The following is a 19,439-nucleotide window of genomic DNA, read 5'->3' on the forward strand; positions in this document are numbered from 1 at the left end:
GACAGCCAACAAAAATATTTCCACCTCTAGAAGTCCAATTTAGAAAGAACTGGTTTAAAACCAACAAACACATCCTTGCAGTGTCTTGGACACCAGGAGCCAAAGCCCCAAAGTGAAAAAGATTGTCAAGCAGCTGTATTTCACATGTGATGTACAGATAAATGCCAGAAATCGCAGAACTGCAAATAATGAAAGATAACTGCCATTTTAACGTGCTTTTACTTCCATCATTCACTATCTAACCCTGCCAATCCATGACGTCATTCTTCACCCACAGGAGTAAAAGCTGCGACCCTGCTCTGAGCCGGGGGGACGGACCGGGTGATCTCCAGAGGTCCCTTCCCACCTCCCGCCATTTCCAGCTGCCCCGAAACGCTCCGGAGGGGCGAAGGGTGGCTGTAACTGAGGGCTGGGCAAGGCGCTTAAGTTTTATTAGCAGCACACAAATGAGAAGCAATTTATTTACAACACAGTGCCGCTCGTCGCCAGCCCAGAGAAACCCATTTACATCTTAATTTCCTTTTAGTATCAGCCTTTCGCTGTGAGGGCAGGGCTCTTACTCTTGCGGTTTTCGCGGAAGACTGAGTAGTGCCCTCGAACTAGTTCTTCCGACAGACTCCAGATTGCCTGTAAAAAACAAAACAAAACGATTAAGACGAGCCAGCGCTTTCCCACTCTCTTGTATTTATCCTTCCCTGTCCCGGTGCCTCGGAGCAGCGCCAGACCGGTGGGGCGGGGGCGCGGGGCGAGCAAGGCCGCTGCCCTAGGGCCGGGGTGCTCGGGGCGGCGGGAGCCGTTCCCTTAGGGCCCCGTCCCGGCGGGACAGGTAGCCACGGCGGCCCCAACTTCAGCGCCTGCGGCTCTCGTCCGGGCCGGCCCGCGGCAAAGTTACCGAGACGCTTGGTTGAGATTTTTCTTCGTGTTTTTTTTTTTTATTCTGTTCCTCCTTCTCTCCCCCGCTGTCCGGGAACTTTCGACATCGTCCTGCCAGGCACAGAGCCACCTCCTCTGCAAACAAAGCCACTCTCGGGGCAGCGGGGCGGGGGAAGCGGGCGGCGGGAAGGAGAGTCGAGCGCTTCGCCTCCGCAGGCGACGGCCGTAACCGAAACCCTGTCAGCGGCGCCCCGCCGCTGCGAGCCCGCGCCGCCTCGCCCTCTAGCGGGGGAGAGCGGCGGCGCCGGCGGCTGGGCGTGACTTTCCGCGCTCCCTTTAGCCTTGCCTGCCTGCCGGGGGGGACCGCGAGTCAGTCAGGGAGCCGAGCTAAACCAGGAGTAACGGCGGCGCCGGGCGAGGAGGCTCCGGGATTGAGGGTGCCCCCCCGGGCACCGGGGGAGGCGAGCGGCGCGGAAGGCGTGTGGCGTACGCGCGGCCCCTGGGGCGAGGGCAGCGGCGCGGCCGGAGGAAGGCAGGCGGACAGCCAGGCAAGCAGCCCCCGGCCACTTCGTACCCCTCTTTCCCTGCCCTGAAAAGCGAGGAGAGGGCGAGGAGGGGAAAACAGCCCGCGGGGCACCAAGTGGGGGAGTCCGGCTCCCCCCTCCCCGCCTGCCCCACTGACTGGAGGGGGGCGAGAGGGGCGCCTCCTACTTTGGCAAACACTTTGGCACTTTGCTGGATCCGGAGCAGGAAGGGGTGGAAATATGGGGAAAGTTGGAACTTGCCTGGTTACTTTGGCCGGACTTTTGCTGGCGGCGGGAGCGCAGACGTTCACAGGTAAGGAGCCGCCTCGCTTGCCCCGGGGCCAGGCAGCCCTCCCGCGGGCGGAGGCGGTGGAGGGGCAAGGGGGTAAGCGCTGCGATTTCGGAGTCGGTTGGGTTTTGGTTTGGTGGGTTTTTTTTGTTTTCTACTTTTTTTTTTTTTCCTCCCCTTCCCCCTGGCGGGGCTGACACTTCGGAGCCGCTGCGTACATGGGGTGGGTAGGGGGGGAAGTGTCCGAAGCAGGCGGAGAGGGAGGCGCCGGGATGCCGTTAGGTTTGCGCCCCTGTGACCTGACGACAAGGGGGCTGAGGGGAAGGGCGAGAGTCTGGTGGGGCTCGGGCAGCCCGAGGGCAGGGCTGGAGGGACGGGCGGGACTCGGGCTCGCTCCGGCATTTCTCCGCCGCCGACTTCCCGAAAGTTTCCCGCTGCCCCGGCACAGGAGGCGGAGGGGTGAGGTGAGCCCCCCGCCGGGCCCCCGCCGCCCTCGCCTCCGCCGCTCCGCCCGGCGGCGGAGCTGGCGACGGAGGCAAGGAAAACTTGCGGTGCTCCCCCGAGGGGCCGGCGGGTGCCCCGCCGCCCTGCCTGCCTGTCTGCCTCGCCCCGCCGGTTCCTCCTCGCTCGCCCCCGGAGCTCCCTGCCTTTCGCGCTGCCCGTAGGTGCGGCTGTGAAACGCCGGTAGAGCCGGAGGTAAAGCCCTGGCCCCTCGTTTTCTGCAGCCCCCCAAATCGTCACCTCGGAGGGCAGGGCAGAAGCTGCCTGCGTCTGCGGGGTGTCAGGATTCACATCCAGCGAAGAGCCCGGCGAAGTGCTCCATCAACAGCGTTTTTCTGTTCTCTGAAGTCCTAGACCTGCAGATGGTTATCTTGGTCGCGAGTCCTCTGCCTGCACCCCTGTCCTATTTATATGTTGAAGAAACCCATAATTTTAGACAGAAATTTGGATTGTGAAATAGTTGTGCGTGCTTCACTGCAAAGAGTAACTTCAGATTTTTGTTTTGTTTTGTTCCTAACATGAAGTGAGTGCAACTGAAAAGCACGTTAAATTGAAGACATCTGGTCTTCGGTTCATGCGAAGTGTGCTTTGATCTGGTGGGAAGCAATACTTTTGACTTTCCTTGTTGCTCAGGCTGCAGAATAGTTTATATTTGGTACATTACAGGTAGCTTCTATGCAGCACTGTAGCTAAACCAAGTTTTATGGCTAGGAATTGGTGGTCTGTTTTTAAACTTTTTTAAAAATTAAAAAATTCTGGCTGTATGTTCAGTTCCAGGGACCTTTTGTATACGCAGCTGCATTTCCCCAATTTCTCCCCAGCGTTTTTACTGCAGATGAGACACAAGATCCCTGAGCAGAAAAATGTTTTGTACCGAGGTGATATATAACAATGATGAAATCTTTTCCAAACAGTCATGTTAGGATGAAGCTATGCTTTGTAGTGAATTACGGAACTGAACTCATGTATATTAGCTCTATAACTCATTAATATTGGAAGTCTAGTGTCCAGACTTCAGTGAGAGCTCTTGCTTTATTAAGATAAATCCATAACTCGTTGCTGACCTGCGTGAACTGTCTTACTTCTTGTTTAAAATTAAGCTGCGGCAACTCTTCTTCTCCTGGATATTTAAATGACTTGTGCGTGCGATATGCTGATACTATATTAGGGTCGGCATTTAAGTGCCGTTCATGTTGCTGAAGAACAATCCCACATTAGCGTTAAATTTGTATCTGTTGTATTCATTTCCATTGCCGCACACTGTGGAAAGAACTGTGATATAAAACACAATTCAGAGATGCCCTGTGCATGCTGTTATTCCAAAGGTGTAATTCCAACCCTTCCCAAGTACAGAATAACAGAGGCTGCAATTTACACACTTCAGTGAGATTGCAAAGCATGTAATGGGATGCAGAATCTGGCCTGCTCTCTCCCTGCATATGTACATGGATGTTAAATATTGAATGTAAAGATTATTTGTGAAGATGCATGTACAGTTTTTTTTTTTAATATTGATCCTTGGCACTCAGAACCAAATTGATGAAATTTCCATTTTTGTACTTTACCATTTGAAGTGCATGCCTGGGAGTCATTTTTGCTTGGGGGAAAAAATTGCTGTTGCTTTTGTTAAAAGCTGGATGCATCAGTGTCATAGAAATTAAATTACAGAAAAATCTGTCCTAGAGTTGGGTAGTTACCTTTTGTAATAGCTGTCCCTTGTTGCAGACGGGAGTTGCATGACTAACCTATAAAAAGTTTAAAAACAAACAAAGAAAAAAGAAACAAAACCAACTCCACACATGTTCTAAGCAAAGAATAGCAGTGGTTGAGTTAGTAATCTTTGGCATTTATAATTCCATTTTTATATTTACCCTTTTCTAAAATGACTGATTTGTATTACGGAGATTGATTCTAACATTACCATCAGCTATTGTTTTATTTGAGTTTCTTATTTAGAAAATAATCTTACTGAAAGATCAGATCTTGGCTTTTTAAGGCCTGGAAGCTTTCAAGTAATCTTTTGAAAGCAGCTTAACAGTTAATAACAATGAGATTTTCTCTGAGTCCTTAACTAAAGAATTTAAAATTCTGGATTCATCAGTTCAAGAAGCAAATGGTTTCAAGAATTTGAATTTAAGAGATATTGGCTTAAATGGACAATGCTGCTTAAGTATTTTTTAAAGTAGCTGGGATCTTTCTGCAAGAGTAGTTTTTGGTTTAGGTTTGGTTTGGGGTTTTTTGTTTGGTTTTTTTTTTTTAAGTTTCTTTCTGTAGCACACCCGATTTGGCTGGGTTTTGTTTATAATTTTAACATAAATGTTATTAAGTGGGCCCATGCAAACACTGAATGTTAACATTACAAAAGTTCCTGAAACGAGGTGTTCCTGTCCTATGAAATGCTACCTGACTCCGCTGTGTTCCTTCTTCCATCTCCTTGGTAGATTATTCAGGCTAGGGAAAGCAATTCACTCCTGTAAGGGATTTAGGTCAAACATAGAGATGTGGAAAGTTGGAAGGGACATTGTAAGCCTAAATATTAGGCCTTACATAAAATGAAGGGTCTGGATGAGATGAGTTCTGACAAATACCAAAATGGGGAACTGAAATTGAAGGCAAGGAGATGTGTAATAGAACTCAGAAATTGTGTTTTTATGAAGGCATCGTGTTCAGATAGATGTAAATTTGAACACAGCCTGAATTCTGAAATTGGTACATCTTGCTTATAACCTGAATCTGACTGAGGGAGGGCTATTATTAGGCTGTTATATTCTCTTTTGCTATGGAAAGCAACAAGGTTGTATATTAACATACTCTTTTTATGGTACTGGTTTTAAAAGTTTTAGTTTTTCTCTGAGAAGGGATGAGTCCTATTGCATTGAGAGAGAGATACGGATGGATGGACGGACTGACTAAAAGTGCTTGTAGGAGACCATTCATAATGAACTTTGCACCAGGACTAGTGGCAATTATGAGGAGAAGAACAGGAGGAAAAGTGCTGTACAAAAATTGAAAATTACTTTTGCTAGTGACTAGTAAAGGTTTTACATAGAGAACAGTAGTCCTTAAGCTATTTCATGGATTAAAGATACAAAACCTTGCAATCTGAATAGATGTTGTACCTTATATTCATCTATTTAATTTTTGGGTGTAGGCACTCTAAAAACAAGAATCGCATTTTCCAAAACCAGATGTAAGGAAGAAGTTTGACACACTGAAGTTGAAACGTACGTGATGATGTTGATGTCTGGTGACTGCAGAGAGGGAAGATGAAAAGAAAGAATATAGGTTAAATCTTCATAGGTCCCATCCCAGCTGAAATGAAGCTCCTGGCAATCGGAGCGATGTATAGAAAATAAAAAGTTTCTGGTATAATTAACTGTGTTTAAAGAGATTTCTCAGAATATTCAGGATCTCTGTTTGGAAGTCTTTAATAGCTATTTTGATCACTTTAGCAGCAAAGAGCTCCAACTGTGGTTATATCTCACTTCAACAAATTCTGCTTTTGCTTGCGTTGCTTATTCCACCTGCTTTCCTTCCTTTCCACCCATCCATCAAGTCTGTATTCCTGCACTTCCTAAGGCAAATAACATATGCTAGTGAAAATGCAGCTTTATTAGTGGTTGACACAGTTGTCAGCTCATCAACAAAACTATTCCAGTTAAAGTTCATAGCGTGGACCTGGCCTCGCTAAACAGTGAGAGCTGTGGGGGAACATTCTCAAACAAAACTTCCTGCTGTCAGAGATTTTTGCTGCTGCTATTACAGCTGTTAGGTGAATAGGTGAATGACTTGATTTGTGTTTTACACCTGAGAGTATCCATATTTAAAATAGTCCAGCAAATTAATGGAAGCATGTTGAAGAACTGGCTTCTAAATATGTCTTTTTTTTTCTTTCTTTCTTTTTTTAACTTTTGACAGTTAGAAACAGATGAAATAAAGTTTGTGTTCCCCTGTAAGGTGAGATGTACTTTAGGATGCTTCAGGTAAAAATGAGAGTCTGGGCTTTGGAAGTGGCACAGTTTGCCCAGAAAGAAACTGTGGTAGGTATGTGGGTTGTTTTTTTAAAATTTATTTTATTTAGCTATTCTGGTCTTGTTCTGGTGGCAAAAGTTAATAATGAAACCTCATCAGAAAATAAAAATAAATCCTACAAAATATGACAAGGATGTAATAACACTGGGGAAAAAATTCCTGTGATGTTTATTTGGTCTCACGATTTAGCAGTCATCAGAATCCATGAGGAAAACAAATCACAGTGTCCTGAAACAATATAGCAGCATAAAATTTATGAAAAAATAATATATTTAGTGCTCACAGAAGTTGCTAGATTGACAGCCAGAGAGACCAAATCCTCAGGCAAATCACGAAACATGTTAGAGCGAGTAAGCTTCTGAACTCCATCTCGCTAATGTCATTTAAGTCTGACCTGAAGAAATGCGGAGTTCATTTATTTTTCATGTGCACTCACTCGTACACTGAGATGGTCAGCGAATGTGTCAAACAGTCTAGTTGCCAGTGGCCAGGTCAGTTTTACACCTTACTGCTGAGACAATCAGTTCAGTTCACAATCGTTAGATTCAGCTAGAGGAAGATAATAGGTGTAGACTTGATAGAACAAAGTCCAGTGATGTTGTGGGGTCAGGATCTGTGAACTGATCCTGCATTTCACACGTTGCAACTTTATGCTAAAGGAAATGCCATTTGAGAGGGATATCTCTTCTGTTTAAAGCTTGTTAGTATCACTGTCAAACACTTAGTTGAGGTAGCTACATCACTAAGTTTTAAAGATGTTTCCCCAGAAAATGACATGCATTTATGAACCTTTCAGCTCACATTTGCGACTCTTGTGTAAAGAACTAGTTCTGAAAATTTTCCCAGGAATAAATTGTTTGTTGATGTGTGAATACACCTGAATTATCTGCTCAATTTCTTCAGGAAAAATTGAGAGAGTCCTCTCTATTTCATTTGATTTTGCTGATAACTTCCAGATCCGTATTTCTGATTTAATGTGTAATGTTATCAATGTCTTAAAAAGGATTTCAAGAAACCAAAACCAATTTGGACCATATGGTCATATATTCGGGGGGGGGGGGGGGGGAAGCAGTCTAGCAATAAATTTTACTGTATCACTTTATTCACCCCACTATGTTCACATACTTCTTTGTGATTTTTGTAGTGTCTTCATGAGTTTTGCCTGCTGTGATCTGCTGCTGATCACTAGGTGTAGCTGCATCTCTAAATCCACTTTTCTAAGCATAGAAAGAGGAAGGGCTGTAAACTGGGCTTTATGAGAATGGGGGTGTATTTGGAGCTGGGGAGGTGTGAAAATATGTGATGGATTTTTGTGACCTAGAGAATTTTAATCCATTGGTGGCTTGTTTGCACCAGTTTCATTATAATACAAATGAACTTTTGATTATTTGTAAAAAAGCTGCTTTCAGTACCAGTGTTAGTATTCAACAGAAGGATGAATGAATGCTCTCATATAATAAAATGCATGAAATTACAAAGAAATTGTCAGTACTCTCCTAGTGGTTTAAATGCAAGGGTTATTGCTATAGAGATCTGATAAGGTTATATCTTAACAATCTTGATTGATGCTTGTCTTAAAGAAAAGCTGTTGTGTGAAAAGTGTGGTGTGAGTATATGTCTTCTCACAACCTATTAAGAAGCTTTCTGTTCCATTCAAAATAATTATTTTCAGAAATTACATTGCTGTCAGTGGAATTCTGTACTGATTTTGGAATACTGTGTTGTGTTAGGTTTTAAGCTATGTGACTTCTATTAATGTTACAAGGAGGTACAGAGGGTAAGTCCCCACATATGCTTTAAAAATTAAGGAAAGACATTTTTATGCCCAGATTTCTGAGAGTAATAACAGTAAAAATAAAGGTATATTTATGCCTCTAACACATACTCATGCTCAGTAGCTGCAGGGAATAGGAAAGAAGTGTCTCGGCCAGAAGTGTCTGAGTCCACAGTGACCCTTTGCCACATAAGGAGCAGTGGTAGGAAACAAAGTAATGACCACATCTGTTCAGACAAAACCACAGCAGTATTAGCAGGAAGGAGTTCTGAAAACAGGTTAGAGTTAGGGTGGGTGGGGGGGAAAGGTGGGAAGGAAGGCATAACATTTTCTGGAAGTGTAAGAGATGAACCTTACTGGAAGAGAAGATGTTCTAGAAAAAAAGCTGAACTCCTAAAGGCAGCTAAAGTACATCTGGAAGACATAAATGGATTTACAATTATTCACATTTTCTTATTTTTGTCATCTTAGTTTTGAACACATTTGTCTTTAATAATATATTCAAGGCTTGAATATGTCTTCTGACAGCTTTACATAGCAACAGTTGATTATCTTTACACATATGATTAAGTGTAATGATGTTAATGAATCTTTAATTTTTTTCTGTGGAATGGTGTAAAACTAACATTTTGCTTATGAGTGGTTTGTGTCATTCCCCCCTCCCCCCCCCCCCCGGTGTAATCTGCCCTGATTTAGAGAGCAGTAAGTTTTGGTTACAGTAGGGTTTTTTGAGGGGTAGATTGGCTTCCCCCCCCCCCCCTTCTTTTTTTTAATCTTCTTCAATGTTAAGCTATTATAAATATCTTTTACAGCACTGTTTTTTTAATCACAAGAAATGTGTTTTTGCTCTGGAATAACTAACAGCTAATTACCTCTTTCATCACTTTAGCTCTTCATCTTCTAGGAGAATGAAATAGAGCATCTCATGACTGTATTAGAGTAGGTTTTTTGGGGGGTTGGGGTTTTTTTTTGTTTGGGTTTGGTTGTTGGGGTTTTTTTTGAGGTTTACAGCACAGTTATTTTGGGGAAGTCTTCAGAAAGATCGTGCTTTATTACCTTGAATCGTATCACTTCTTTTATCCTTAACTCTAAAATCAAATATTTTTTAGATTATTTTTGAAAGTGATATACTGGATAGAATACTTTTGTCTGCAGCCCTTTGTTTTAATTCTGTAGTGCATAAAGGTAGGCTGAATAGATGAAAGAACTGTTTAGTTGTGCTGATGATATTCTAACATAAGATTGAGGACGATATTACAGGAGTTTCTGTGCACTTCCAGGTGGATGGGTAGTGGAGCAGTAATGTCTTGAGGCTTTTATAATGGAGTTGTTCTTACAGGTAAACAAATAGAGGGGCTTTTCATATTTGTTTTTCTGATGAATATAGACTAGACTGAGTAAATAATTTCCATCCATGACGTGCACTTCTATACTTGTGTATATGCTTGTAATCTATGCACTAGATTGTGTGTCTGTGTCTTAAAAAGTTGATGAATTATTACCCTTTAGCAAACTCTTGCATTTTTCATGGTGTACTCGCAGCAGAGGTGGTTGCAGGGGGGTTGTATTTTTTTTTCCTCTTCTCCCTCTAAGGTCAAACAATTCCTTATTTTGGGAGCTGATGCTTAGTAATTCTACTATCACTGATACAGTAACTTAGGACCAAAAAATGGTCATCTACATGCACATCTTAAAGTTTTGGTTAGCAAGTCTACATAGTTTCTGAGGGTATGTAGAGAAAAAGGATCTCCAGTTTTGAAAAAAGAATTATTACCAGGTTATATCTCAAGCAGAAGCTGAGATTTCCTAAAGGGATTCACATTGTCTTCTACCTGCATAGAAACTCCCGTTTGTCTCACTTCTGCTATTTTCACATTCATGGCTTTTTCCTGTTTTAACAAACAGTTCAGCTAACAGTTGAAAACAAACATGCAAGTCAATTGCTGTCTCAATGAACTGTGTTAGGCCCCAGATCAGACATAACTGTTTTCTCTGTAGTTGTGTGGTATAGGAGGTATCTCTCCTTATGTGACTTGTATATTTGTTTCATTTGAAAAGAAAAAAATCATTATTACCTATTCCCTCTTCCATCCTTCTAGTAAATAAAATCACTGTGAGAAGTCCAATGTTTCCAAACAACTCGACAGCCTGTTCAGAGTGTTCTCACAGGCTTGGTAGAAACTTGCGAGGAAATATATTTGTTTCAAAGTTTGACACTGTTTGCATATCTGTATAGGACTATATATAATCTATTGTAATTACTGTGATGTTTCTATCAACCAATATAATTCAGGATCGACAGTGTTCTGATGATTACAATTTTTGGACATTATTACTATTTTGATAGTGTAAGATTTCTTTTACTTAACTGTTTTAAGATGTGTCATATAATCTTAACAAGGAAATGATTTTCTCTCAGTGGAACTTCCTGAGCCTGGAGATTTTTCTGGTTCCACATTGGGATGACATAGCCTAACATGAATCATACCACTGGAGCACAGCATGAAAAGATAGATATTTATTTTAACTCCTGTTGTAATAGTCATTTGCTTAGTGATCAGAACTCCTACATAGGTGTGGGAGACCCGGATTTAAGTCTGTGCTCTGGCATTTGACTGTGTCATGGGTGAGGATCTTCATAGCCAGGCTTTTCTGTTCTTTTTGTGGATTTTTGTTTAGTTTTGACCAATAGGATTTTTTTTTCATGGTTGAGAAATCTGCTAAATTTCCATTTAAAAAAAAGAAAAAAAAAAAGAGGAAGGTGACAGTTGAGAACCCTCCAACGTATTTAGAGAAAATCTACGGCAGTCACCTGTCACCACCTGTACTTCAGTTTTCCCTAGAAACTCAACAATGTGCTTAATGTGCTTAAATACTGTCACATGTTTAGGAGATAGAGACAGTTGTGGACATTTCCAGGAACCATAGTACTCGGTGGGGTAGTTCTTATGTTAATGACTGAGAATTGCTATAGCCTTTTTTCCTTTAATGTTACCTTTTCTGAATTCTGCAGAGTAGATGAAGACTATTTTACAAAGCACTGCATTCAACACTTTAATACAAGCGCTTTACATAACACATCACTTAAGCTGTTTTTCTTTTTAACTTCTGCAGAGACAGCTATTATGGAAGTAATTTCTCAGTTATGTAAGATAAATTGTTGCCCCAGTAATAATTTTAAGGCACTGTGCAGTTGATGCCCTCTTTACTGTGTCTGAGAGATGTCATCTTGATTCAGTCCTAGCTCAGGAGAAAACCTTTGCAAGCAACTTTCTATATATGAAAGCAACCTTATGGGGTTAGGTCTGTGAGTGTCACGGAAAACCAACAAAACCAAAACACAATTAAAGTTAATATTTGTTTAAAACCTTAGAGGTTGAACATGCAAAATGGAAGCCTGTATATTGCCTAACATTACTACCTTCTGATTATAGTGACAGCAAAGCACATGGATTGAAGACCACATATAAAGTTCATGAGGTGTGTTTTATTTATTTTTACTTTAAGAATTGTTGTTAGAATTGCCTGCATAAATCTAGGCTAGTAAGGGATTTATGTGAATTAGCCTAGCATTTTCATTTGGGGATTTGGAAAACACTGGGGTTTGACTGTTTTGTTTATTTAAGAGCGTTTGAGACAAGCACATGTCTTTTAGAGCAAATATGCATTGAAATTGTATAGGGCCCAGAGCCCAAGACAAGTTGAAATACACTCTTGACGAATAAAAAACTGGCTTCTGCAACAGCCATGCAGCAACAGCAGATGTGGATTGGGGTTTTTAAACAAGTCTCGCAGAACCTTCAGAGCTGGATCTTTACATGTAATATTGCTTAATAGAAAGTCAGTTTGTCCACTAGAATCTGTTACTTCTTTGCATCCTGAATACTGGGGAGTTAAATGTTACCCACATTAAAAACTTCACATGACCACAAAAAGGCGTGAACATGAAAAGCCTTAAAATGTTCTTCAAGTTGTAGCCCAGTATCTAGCATAAGACTACCCATGCAGGGAAATGACGTAGAAATAACCCCTTAAGAATAATATTCCTCAGCTACTGCTGTTTTCAACCATAGACAAACATACTGCTGTGCTTGTGGGTTGATTCACTGGCAGATCCATTGCTGAATGTGCACTTCAGCCTTATTCACCTGTACCTTCCTTTGTCATATAGTGGACTTTGGAGTCTTGAAGTGCAGATAGTAATTTTGAGTTGGGAGTAGGGGTGAAGCCTTAGGTATTGCATATGTTCAGACTGAGAAGTTCAGATGAAGACTGTCTGGGCTTGGTCTAGCTGTATTGCCAAGGTCACTGCAAGGGGAATTAGGGAATGTAAATCGTGCGTGCATTGTCTGCTGCTTTTGAAATTCTTTCTCCGATTCCTACAGAGAAACAGATACAGTCTTTGGAAGTCTAAATTCTTATTTTGGAAGATAACTCTTGTGACTCAGTGACAAATGGAATTAGAAAGCAGCTGTGGACTCATTCTGGCATCAGTCAGGAACTGCTTTGGAGGTTTTGGTTACATGTGATGGGTTGTAGTTTAGGCTGCAACATGGAAGCTTGTATTTTGAAAGTTCCTGCTTGCCTGTCAGTTCTGTTCCATTCATTGCAAAAACGGAGTCAGTTTCTGATGTGTAGCCCAAACTCAAAGACTTTAATGAAAACTGTCTGTAGTTTTGAAGATCTCAATTTCAAAATGAATATAAACTTGTGGCTTCCTGAATTGGTCCACAGTAAATCTGCCTCAGTGACATAGAATCTGACAGGCTTGTTTGCTTCAAATCAATGCTCATAGTGGGTGGATCACAGGAGTTTTGCAAACCACGGTTTGGGAACCACTCACTTCACTGTGAGTAAGAAATCGCACTTTTCCAGAACTCACTCTGTTAAAGTCTTCACAAACTGCAGAGTGCCATGTTAGATTTGCAGCAGTGAAAAATTAATTCTGGCTTGTAAGCCAGAATTAGATGATGTGTATTTCTGGACCTTTGGGAGCAGAACTGCAAAAAAAATCAGATCTGTATGCTTGAAACTGGCATTGAGCAAATACGTGACATTCACCAGCAGCCCCATTCACATTATTTCAGTGCTTTGACTCTACACAGTGGTCTAGCAATAAAAGAAAGAATTGGCCAATTATAGTAATCTGCCAGAGCTGTGTACTCTGGAATTTTGTGCAGAGGAAGAGGGAGGGTTCTTACCTGCTCTCAGTTCCATCTAAAATTGCACTTCAGTACCATCTATTCCACAGCAAATAACATCCATATTTAACAAAGCTGTTAACCACCAGGCCACCTTTAAGAATATATTGCTTACCTGCCACCTCCTGTGCTCTCTCCACCTCCTTTTCTCTGTTCATGTCTGCTCCTCATCACCATGTTCCACAAATCACAAATCATTTGTGCCTTCCTCTGCCACCTCTATCCTTTGGGCAGCTGTGACTGAGCTGAGAAGAGAGCTGAGACTGGAGGATAGTAGCTCTGATTAGGATATCCTGTGGTGCCATGGGCCACTCTGTTGCCCTTACAGTTTGGAGATCTACGTGCATATTTTGAGAAATCCTCCCCCCCCCCCCCCCCCCCCCCCCCCGAGGCTCTGGGGCTATGACAGAAGCTTGGGAATACAATTCCTGTCTGAGTATTATTCATAACAAGTTAGGGTTGGTTCCCCCCTCCCCCCCCGAGACGAATAAGATCAAAATGGTCCCATGCACATGCTAACACACATGCCAGCAAAGCATGTGCTTACGAGTAAGTACTGTAAGTGAGTGAAGTTTAAGTCTGTCTTTGCACTGAGTGCAGTCACACTGAACACTTGACAGCAACAGGAGGCAGTGCTGGTGGAGAATGAGATATTGTGGCCAGATCTAGATTTCAGACCAGATGGACGTTATTCATAATATTATTTGGGTGTGAATGGTTTTTACTAGAGTGTGAAGTAAACTGATGAAGATTTTTTGTTTGTTTGTGTTTCAAGCTAAAAAGAATTAGTAATACTGGCACTATTTATGCAAACACAAGCTCAAAACCTAAAGTAATTACAAAAAGCTCCTGTTGACACAATAATTGCAAGTAAATCAGGTGTTAACACAAGTCAGCATGAACACACCAATATCAGCATTTTGTAGAAATGTAGTTACGTGTATAGTTTTCTGGAAATTTGGACACAGCAATTGAAATTTTAGTTCCTTGGTAATAAGTAGAGTGTTTTTTTGCCTACTCAGCCTGCCTTTGAAAATTCATCTGCAATATTTTTTTCTGTGTGGACAAAGTGCCATTAAGTAGTATGCTGGAGGTATCAGCTCTTTTCTAAATCTTTTATTTATGGAGAGAAGATGATGCAGAATCTTGTCTGCTTCCTTTCTTAATAGATATAGAATAAATGTTGTATTATGCAAAGATTTAGAAAATGGTTGCTTCTTTATTCAAATCCTGCAGTTAAATGTTGTATAATATCCATACCTTGGGTTAACCTGTGTTTTGTCCATGCTGACATGTTAATTTTGGCCCTTGTTTTTATGTGCGCTTCTAATGCATATAAATGCATATGCAGTGTATTCTGTGCTATCAGTACATATTTTTACCAGTTAAAATTGTGCTTTAAGATGAGCTCAGAAGTTCCCACTCTGTACTTACTGTGTAAATTATTAATGTGGTTCCTATTGATGAAAGTTCAATATATGAGCAGGATGTGGTCATGCTCACATCATTCTGTACAATGCAATATATGTTCTCCTGTGTGGAAGCTGAAGTGGTCTGTTAAAGCATTCAAGTTCTCACTCCATATTAAGAGCAGAAGATTCCTTCTTAATCCTCATATGGCTGGATGTCTCTGCTGGAGTGTTAATAGATAGTCTAATTTGTGAGCTAAATTACTAATTGTATTATGAGTCTAAACCTTATTAAGCCTTTTGTGTAGAATTAGATCACAGAGCTTTGGGAAGCTGAATACTGGTTGGGTTCTGTCTCCTCTCTTTAATGACAGGAACAAGTTTTACTGGCATCTTTTCTTCAAAGCTGCATAGCTCTGAGACTGCAACTGATTTCTTTTGCTGCCTTCTACAGTAGCGACAGAATGGTAAGTTTGAAAAGCAGGGTGACCTTGAGAGTAGTTGAAGATTTCCAAGCAGGGTCTCTGTTATCTGAAAGCAGTAAGATTCTGTGTTTAGCTGAGGTGAGGCCATGATTGGGAGTATAAAATGGTTACTCTGATCTTGTGTACGCACACTGTGTGGAGGTTCAGCTATGTGGGAATTGTTGAAATCGTGCAAAAGCTTTAAAATGGCTGCAGTTATATAACAAGATAATGAGTTTGGTAGAGGTATGTTCCTGTAAGAGTTCAGGTAGATGAACACTTAACTTCAACAGATCACTTGAGTTGTAGGATTTTTATTTCCAAACATGTTCCCTACCCACCTAGAGACAGAGGATACTTCCTGTATCGCTCAGCTGTGCTGCTACATTTCATGAGCACTCCTCATCTTTTTCTGTGCAAATCTAGCTGGGTCAACTGAGACTATTTTCAGAGGTGGTTCATGCTCCCCACTCTGACTTTGCACTGGAGTCAGCCTGCTAACGCAGCCCAGTTGGAGATGGAGCTGATTGATTCCAGCGGTGGATCAGTAATAAAAAAACAAAGTGGGAATTAATGGATTTTGTCATCACTTGCAATAAATTTTTATGTTGATGTGGAAGATGGCTGTGAACTATTGCGCCTTTGATACAGGAATATTGCACCCATGGTAATTCATTTTCTTTAAGAGAAAATATTCACAGCTACTCCATATATTTTCCTGTGTATACACGAGGTACAATTGCAATGGCATCAAGTTTCACTCTATACAGAACAGCACTCTAAGCTGTTGTGAGAAACTACTCTTATTTTACACCTGAAGCTATCCAGGGCCCTGTATGTACTTAATGGCTTTTGCTTTTTACTGTTGTAAATTAATGCCATTTGAAATGCATGGACAATAACTTAATTTAATAGGATATATAGCTTGTGTCACATCATCTTATATTTTTAAAGAGCTTTTTCTGTTTCTGCATCACATTTAGTAATATAGTTTGTAGAGTATCTTAATAAAAAATTCGACGTCTGTCCTGAAAGAGAAAATTCAGAGGCTTCTGCGTCGTTCTGTTCCATGTGCATTGGTTCTCTCAACCTACACAGTGTGTATTTATTATGTTACTGCAAGTGGAGCAGCCAAAAGTCATTGCCAAGAGCTAATTGTCTTCAGGTGTGTCTGTAGAAGCCTGTATTTGTTAGGGGTTTCTGTGTAGCTCCCAAATTGATTATCACGCTTCTTAAAGTATTTTGGTAGGTGAATAGTTTTTGAGAGGGTTGTTGTACGTTTTACAAAAAAATTCTAGCATTTACTTATTCAAATGCAGTATATCTTGAGACCAAAGCTTAAGAGTACTACATTCTAAATTTCTGTTGAAGGGGGCCAATTATGCTGAAGCTCACAATTTACCTTATCTACCTTTTGGTAACAAATGCAACTTGCACTGGCTTAGATTTGCAGGTGAAATAATTTTGGGATCCAGGAATGAGAGAACTTCAGAGCTTTTTGCATACTTTGTCAGAGGCATGGCTAGGAACGTAATGATTGTAGCAAATCAGGCTACTTCTTCTGTAGAAGAGAATAATGCAGGTCATTGAGGCACATACTTTGTTAGAAAGGCTGAACTAATGTTACAAACCTTACAGGCCTAACCTGATGTCCTGGGAGTGACTGAAGTATGTGTGTGATTTATGTATTTATGCTGTGTATGTATTTAAAAAGGCAAGTGAATTACTGTGTGCCCATCCTGAGAGCTCTAGTCCCTTGTAAGAAAGGATTTCACACCCCCCCCCCACACTCCCGGCCTTGCTTTCTGTCAGGTAAAGCACTGGTGGATGTTATCCAGGAAACTGGTTATCTTGCTGTTCCCTTGTGTTGACGCTGGTTTGTAGGTTGACCAGGCAGATGCTGTTTCTGATTGACTTAGGTGTGTATTAGCAGGAAAGGACAGACTAGGCTGCCAAGACCCACTATATCCACATCACTGCCCACTTGCTGTCTTTTCCTCCATCTCTAAACTCTGTGCTTAAAAAGTACTTTATGAAATGTGTCTTTCTACTCTGATTTTTGTTAAATAGTTTTGGTAATTTTCTTAGTCTGGCCTTGATTGGTTTTATTTATTTGTGGCGTTTGTTTGGTTTTGTTTTTTCCGTTAGGAATGAGAAGTGGTAACTGAACATTGGTAGCATTCCTATGATTGTTTTCTTTGTGTTCTTTTTGTACAAGAGGCCAGGTTCCCATAGAAAATGGGAAGAGCAAATTAGCAGGGTCAGCGTTATTTCACAGCACTATTAAGTACAAGTGTCTTTTACTGGAGGTAGTACAACAGAAAACAGAACGTTGAGTCATGCTTTCTGTGTTTCAGGGGTGGTAGCACTGTGTATAACAGCTTCCTTTTCAACTGCAACTACTGATTTAAACAAATAATTAAATGACCTGTTAATTGATTTTGGAGAACTTCTATGCTTGCACGTATTGTTATGCTATTCCTGGATATGGAGAATGGAATATGGATCTCGTGTCTTTGAATGGCAGCGTTTTGAATTTTTATATTCTCTTTGGTGCTCTTCAAAGCGTTTCAGACATGGTGCCTGATCTGATAATAATCTGATAACTAGGTGCGAAAAACTACCTCCACTGAAGTTTTTGCTGCTGTTTTTCAACTTCTTGAGGCTGGGAGGGAAGCTGGTTCCAGTAAATAGCAGGGGGCCATGAGAGCTACAGTTATGGAGTAGCTGGGGGGTTTGGTGGTCATAAGGGTCTCTGTATATTTCTACATCTGTGCTCCGTGTGATGACGTTACTTAATGAACTGGGATGGATAGAAATAAAATTTCAGAATATGAGTTTTAGTAAATATGCCCTTTGAACCCTCAACACAAGCGGCTGATGATGTTGGGAGAGTACATGGGAGGTAGGGCACTTCCATAACAAGGAGTCATAGTTTTAACAAAATTTGTCCTGAAGTCAGTAATCATGTGCCCATCTGGATTACACCCTAGTTTACAACTGGTTCATGTTGTTCACCTTCTTCAGGATGGTCCCACCTTGGTACTGTAGAGCCTGGACTTAAGTTTGGAGATCTTTTTTGGGCAAAAGTTGCTCCTTCCACAACCTATTCTGTCTTTTTACAGAGCATCCACTGCAGCAAAGCTTACTTCTTCCTACTACTGCTCTATAGCAGGCGTTTACTTTATGTTCCTTCCTTCCCTCTTTTGATACCTGCCTCCTTTCTACAGGTGTTCCTTCAGTGATGGAAGCAGCACAGTTGTCTGGTTTGGATTGTAGATATGTGGGAAGAGGGAGACTTACAGGTGCTTAAAGAGCAAATTATCTGTCCCCTGTTAAGTTGCGCCCATCCAGTGGGTGATGGCATACCAATGATTCAAGCCAGGAATGAATAGTTGGGGCTCTGAATAAGTTGTGTGGGGTTGTTCCCCCCCCCCCCCCCCTTCATTTTTTCCCTGTAAATAAAGTTTTGTGATTGAGGGAGGGGATGGGAGGACAGTTGTGAGATAACTACGTGCTTTACGGTGCTAATTATGGTATACATTACATATTAATAGGGAACTTTCTGTTGCCACAGGCAGAATCTCCCAGTGGGAGGTACAGGAGAAAGCTCTTTCAGAAGCAGAGAGCGATGGAGAAACCTGGCTCTGCTCTTGTGCGTGGTAGCATGGGAGTTGGTATTGTTCGTTGAAGCTGGGAGGGCTGCTCTGACAAACCTTGAAGCATTGCATTTTTGCCATAGAAGAAGCTAGTGCTGTACTGGCTCAGAGAGAACTGAGCTTTGAGCTGGGGAATTTGTTCTAGAAGTTTTCCAGGGATTACTACCACTGTCACTGTGTGAAATGTAGGGACAGTTTGTGCATGGACATGAAGCTTTATAAAAGCATTGCAAACTAAGAGCTTTTCAAGGTACGTTTAGTTGCAGTGCTTTTCTGCTTAGACTTGCTTATGGTCTCCAATATTGCATTTATGCTGTGGGAGTTTGAGAGCTGTGGCCTTGGTGTTTATTCCTAAAGGAGGGAACACTTGTATATTTAAAAAAAGGGGGGGGAAGAAAAAAGCATAACTGTGTGGTTGTTACGTTAAATGAATTTTAAAGCTGGTGAGAAGAGGCATTCAGAGATGAGAATGCTTGGGGGGAGAAATGAAAGCACATTGAAGCTGTTTCCCCTTGAGGGCTTTAGGCAGGACTGAGAAGAAGTGGTGCATACTGAAGCCTTGTTTATAGTCTTTCACTTACGGTTAATAAAGCAGGGATGTTCTAAAAGGTTTCCATAATTAAAATGCAGTCCTTGAGTATAGTGCATTTTCAGAGTGGTCTAAAGCCCTGCTGCCTCTCAGACTGCTTAAATCATTATTTATAAAAAAATGC

At 41.6% G+C, this 19,439-nt stretch overlaps 1 protein-coding gene and 1 long non-coding RNA gene across 5 annotated transcripts in view; one reads left to right on the top strand and one right to left on the bottom strand.

The window, feature by feature from the left end:
- Positions 1 to 414: 414 nt before the first annotated feature.
- On the bottom strand, positions 415 to 1,015 carry LOC127029884 (uncharacterized). Its single transcript, XR_007768260.1, has 2 exons — positions 893 to 1,015; positions 415 to 627 (listed from the first exon to the last, which is right to left on the bottom strand). It is a non-coding gene; the product is annotated as an uncharacterized LOC127029884 (long non-coding RNA).
- A 316-nt stretch (positions 1,016 to 1,331) lies between these two features.
- The window catches only part of PTPRM (protein tyrosine phosphatase receptor type M), a 486,857-nt gene continuing 468,749 nt past the window's right edge, over positions 1,332 to 19,439 (top strand). For all 4 annotated transcript variants that reach the window (XM_050915684.1, XM_050915683.1, XM_050915685.1 and 1 more), the window contains exon 1: positions 1,332 to 1,710. In XM_050915684.1, coding sequence (XP_050771641.1) covers positions 1,638 to 1,710 — 73 coding nt within the window. In that variant the 5' untranslated portion in view covers positions 1,332 to 1,637. The remainder of the gene's footprint in view (positions 1,711 to 19,439) is intronic.

The sequence above is a fragment of the Gymnogyps californianus genome, chromosome 2 (assembly GCF_018139145.2).
Source record: "Gymnogyps californianus isolate 813 chromosome 2, ASM1813914v2, whole genome shotgun sequence".
NCBI lineage: Eukaryota > Metazoa > Chordata > Aves > Accipitriformes > Cathartidae > Gymnogyps > Gymnogyps californianus.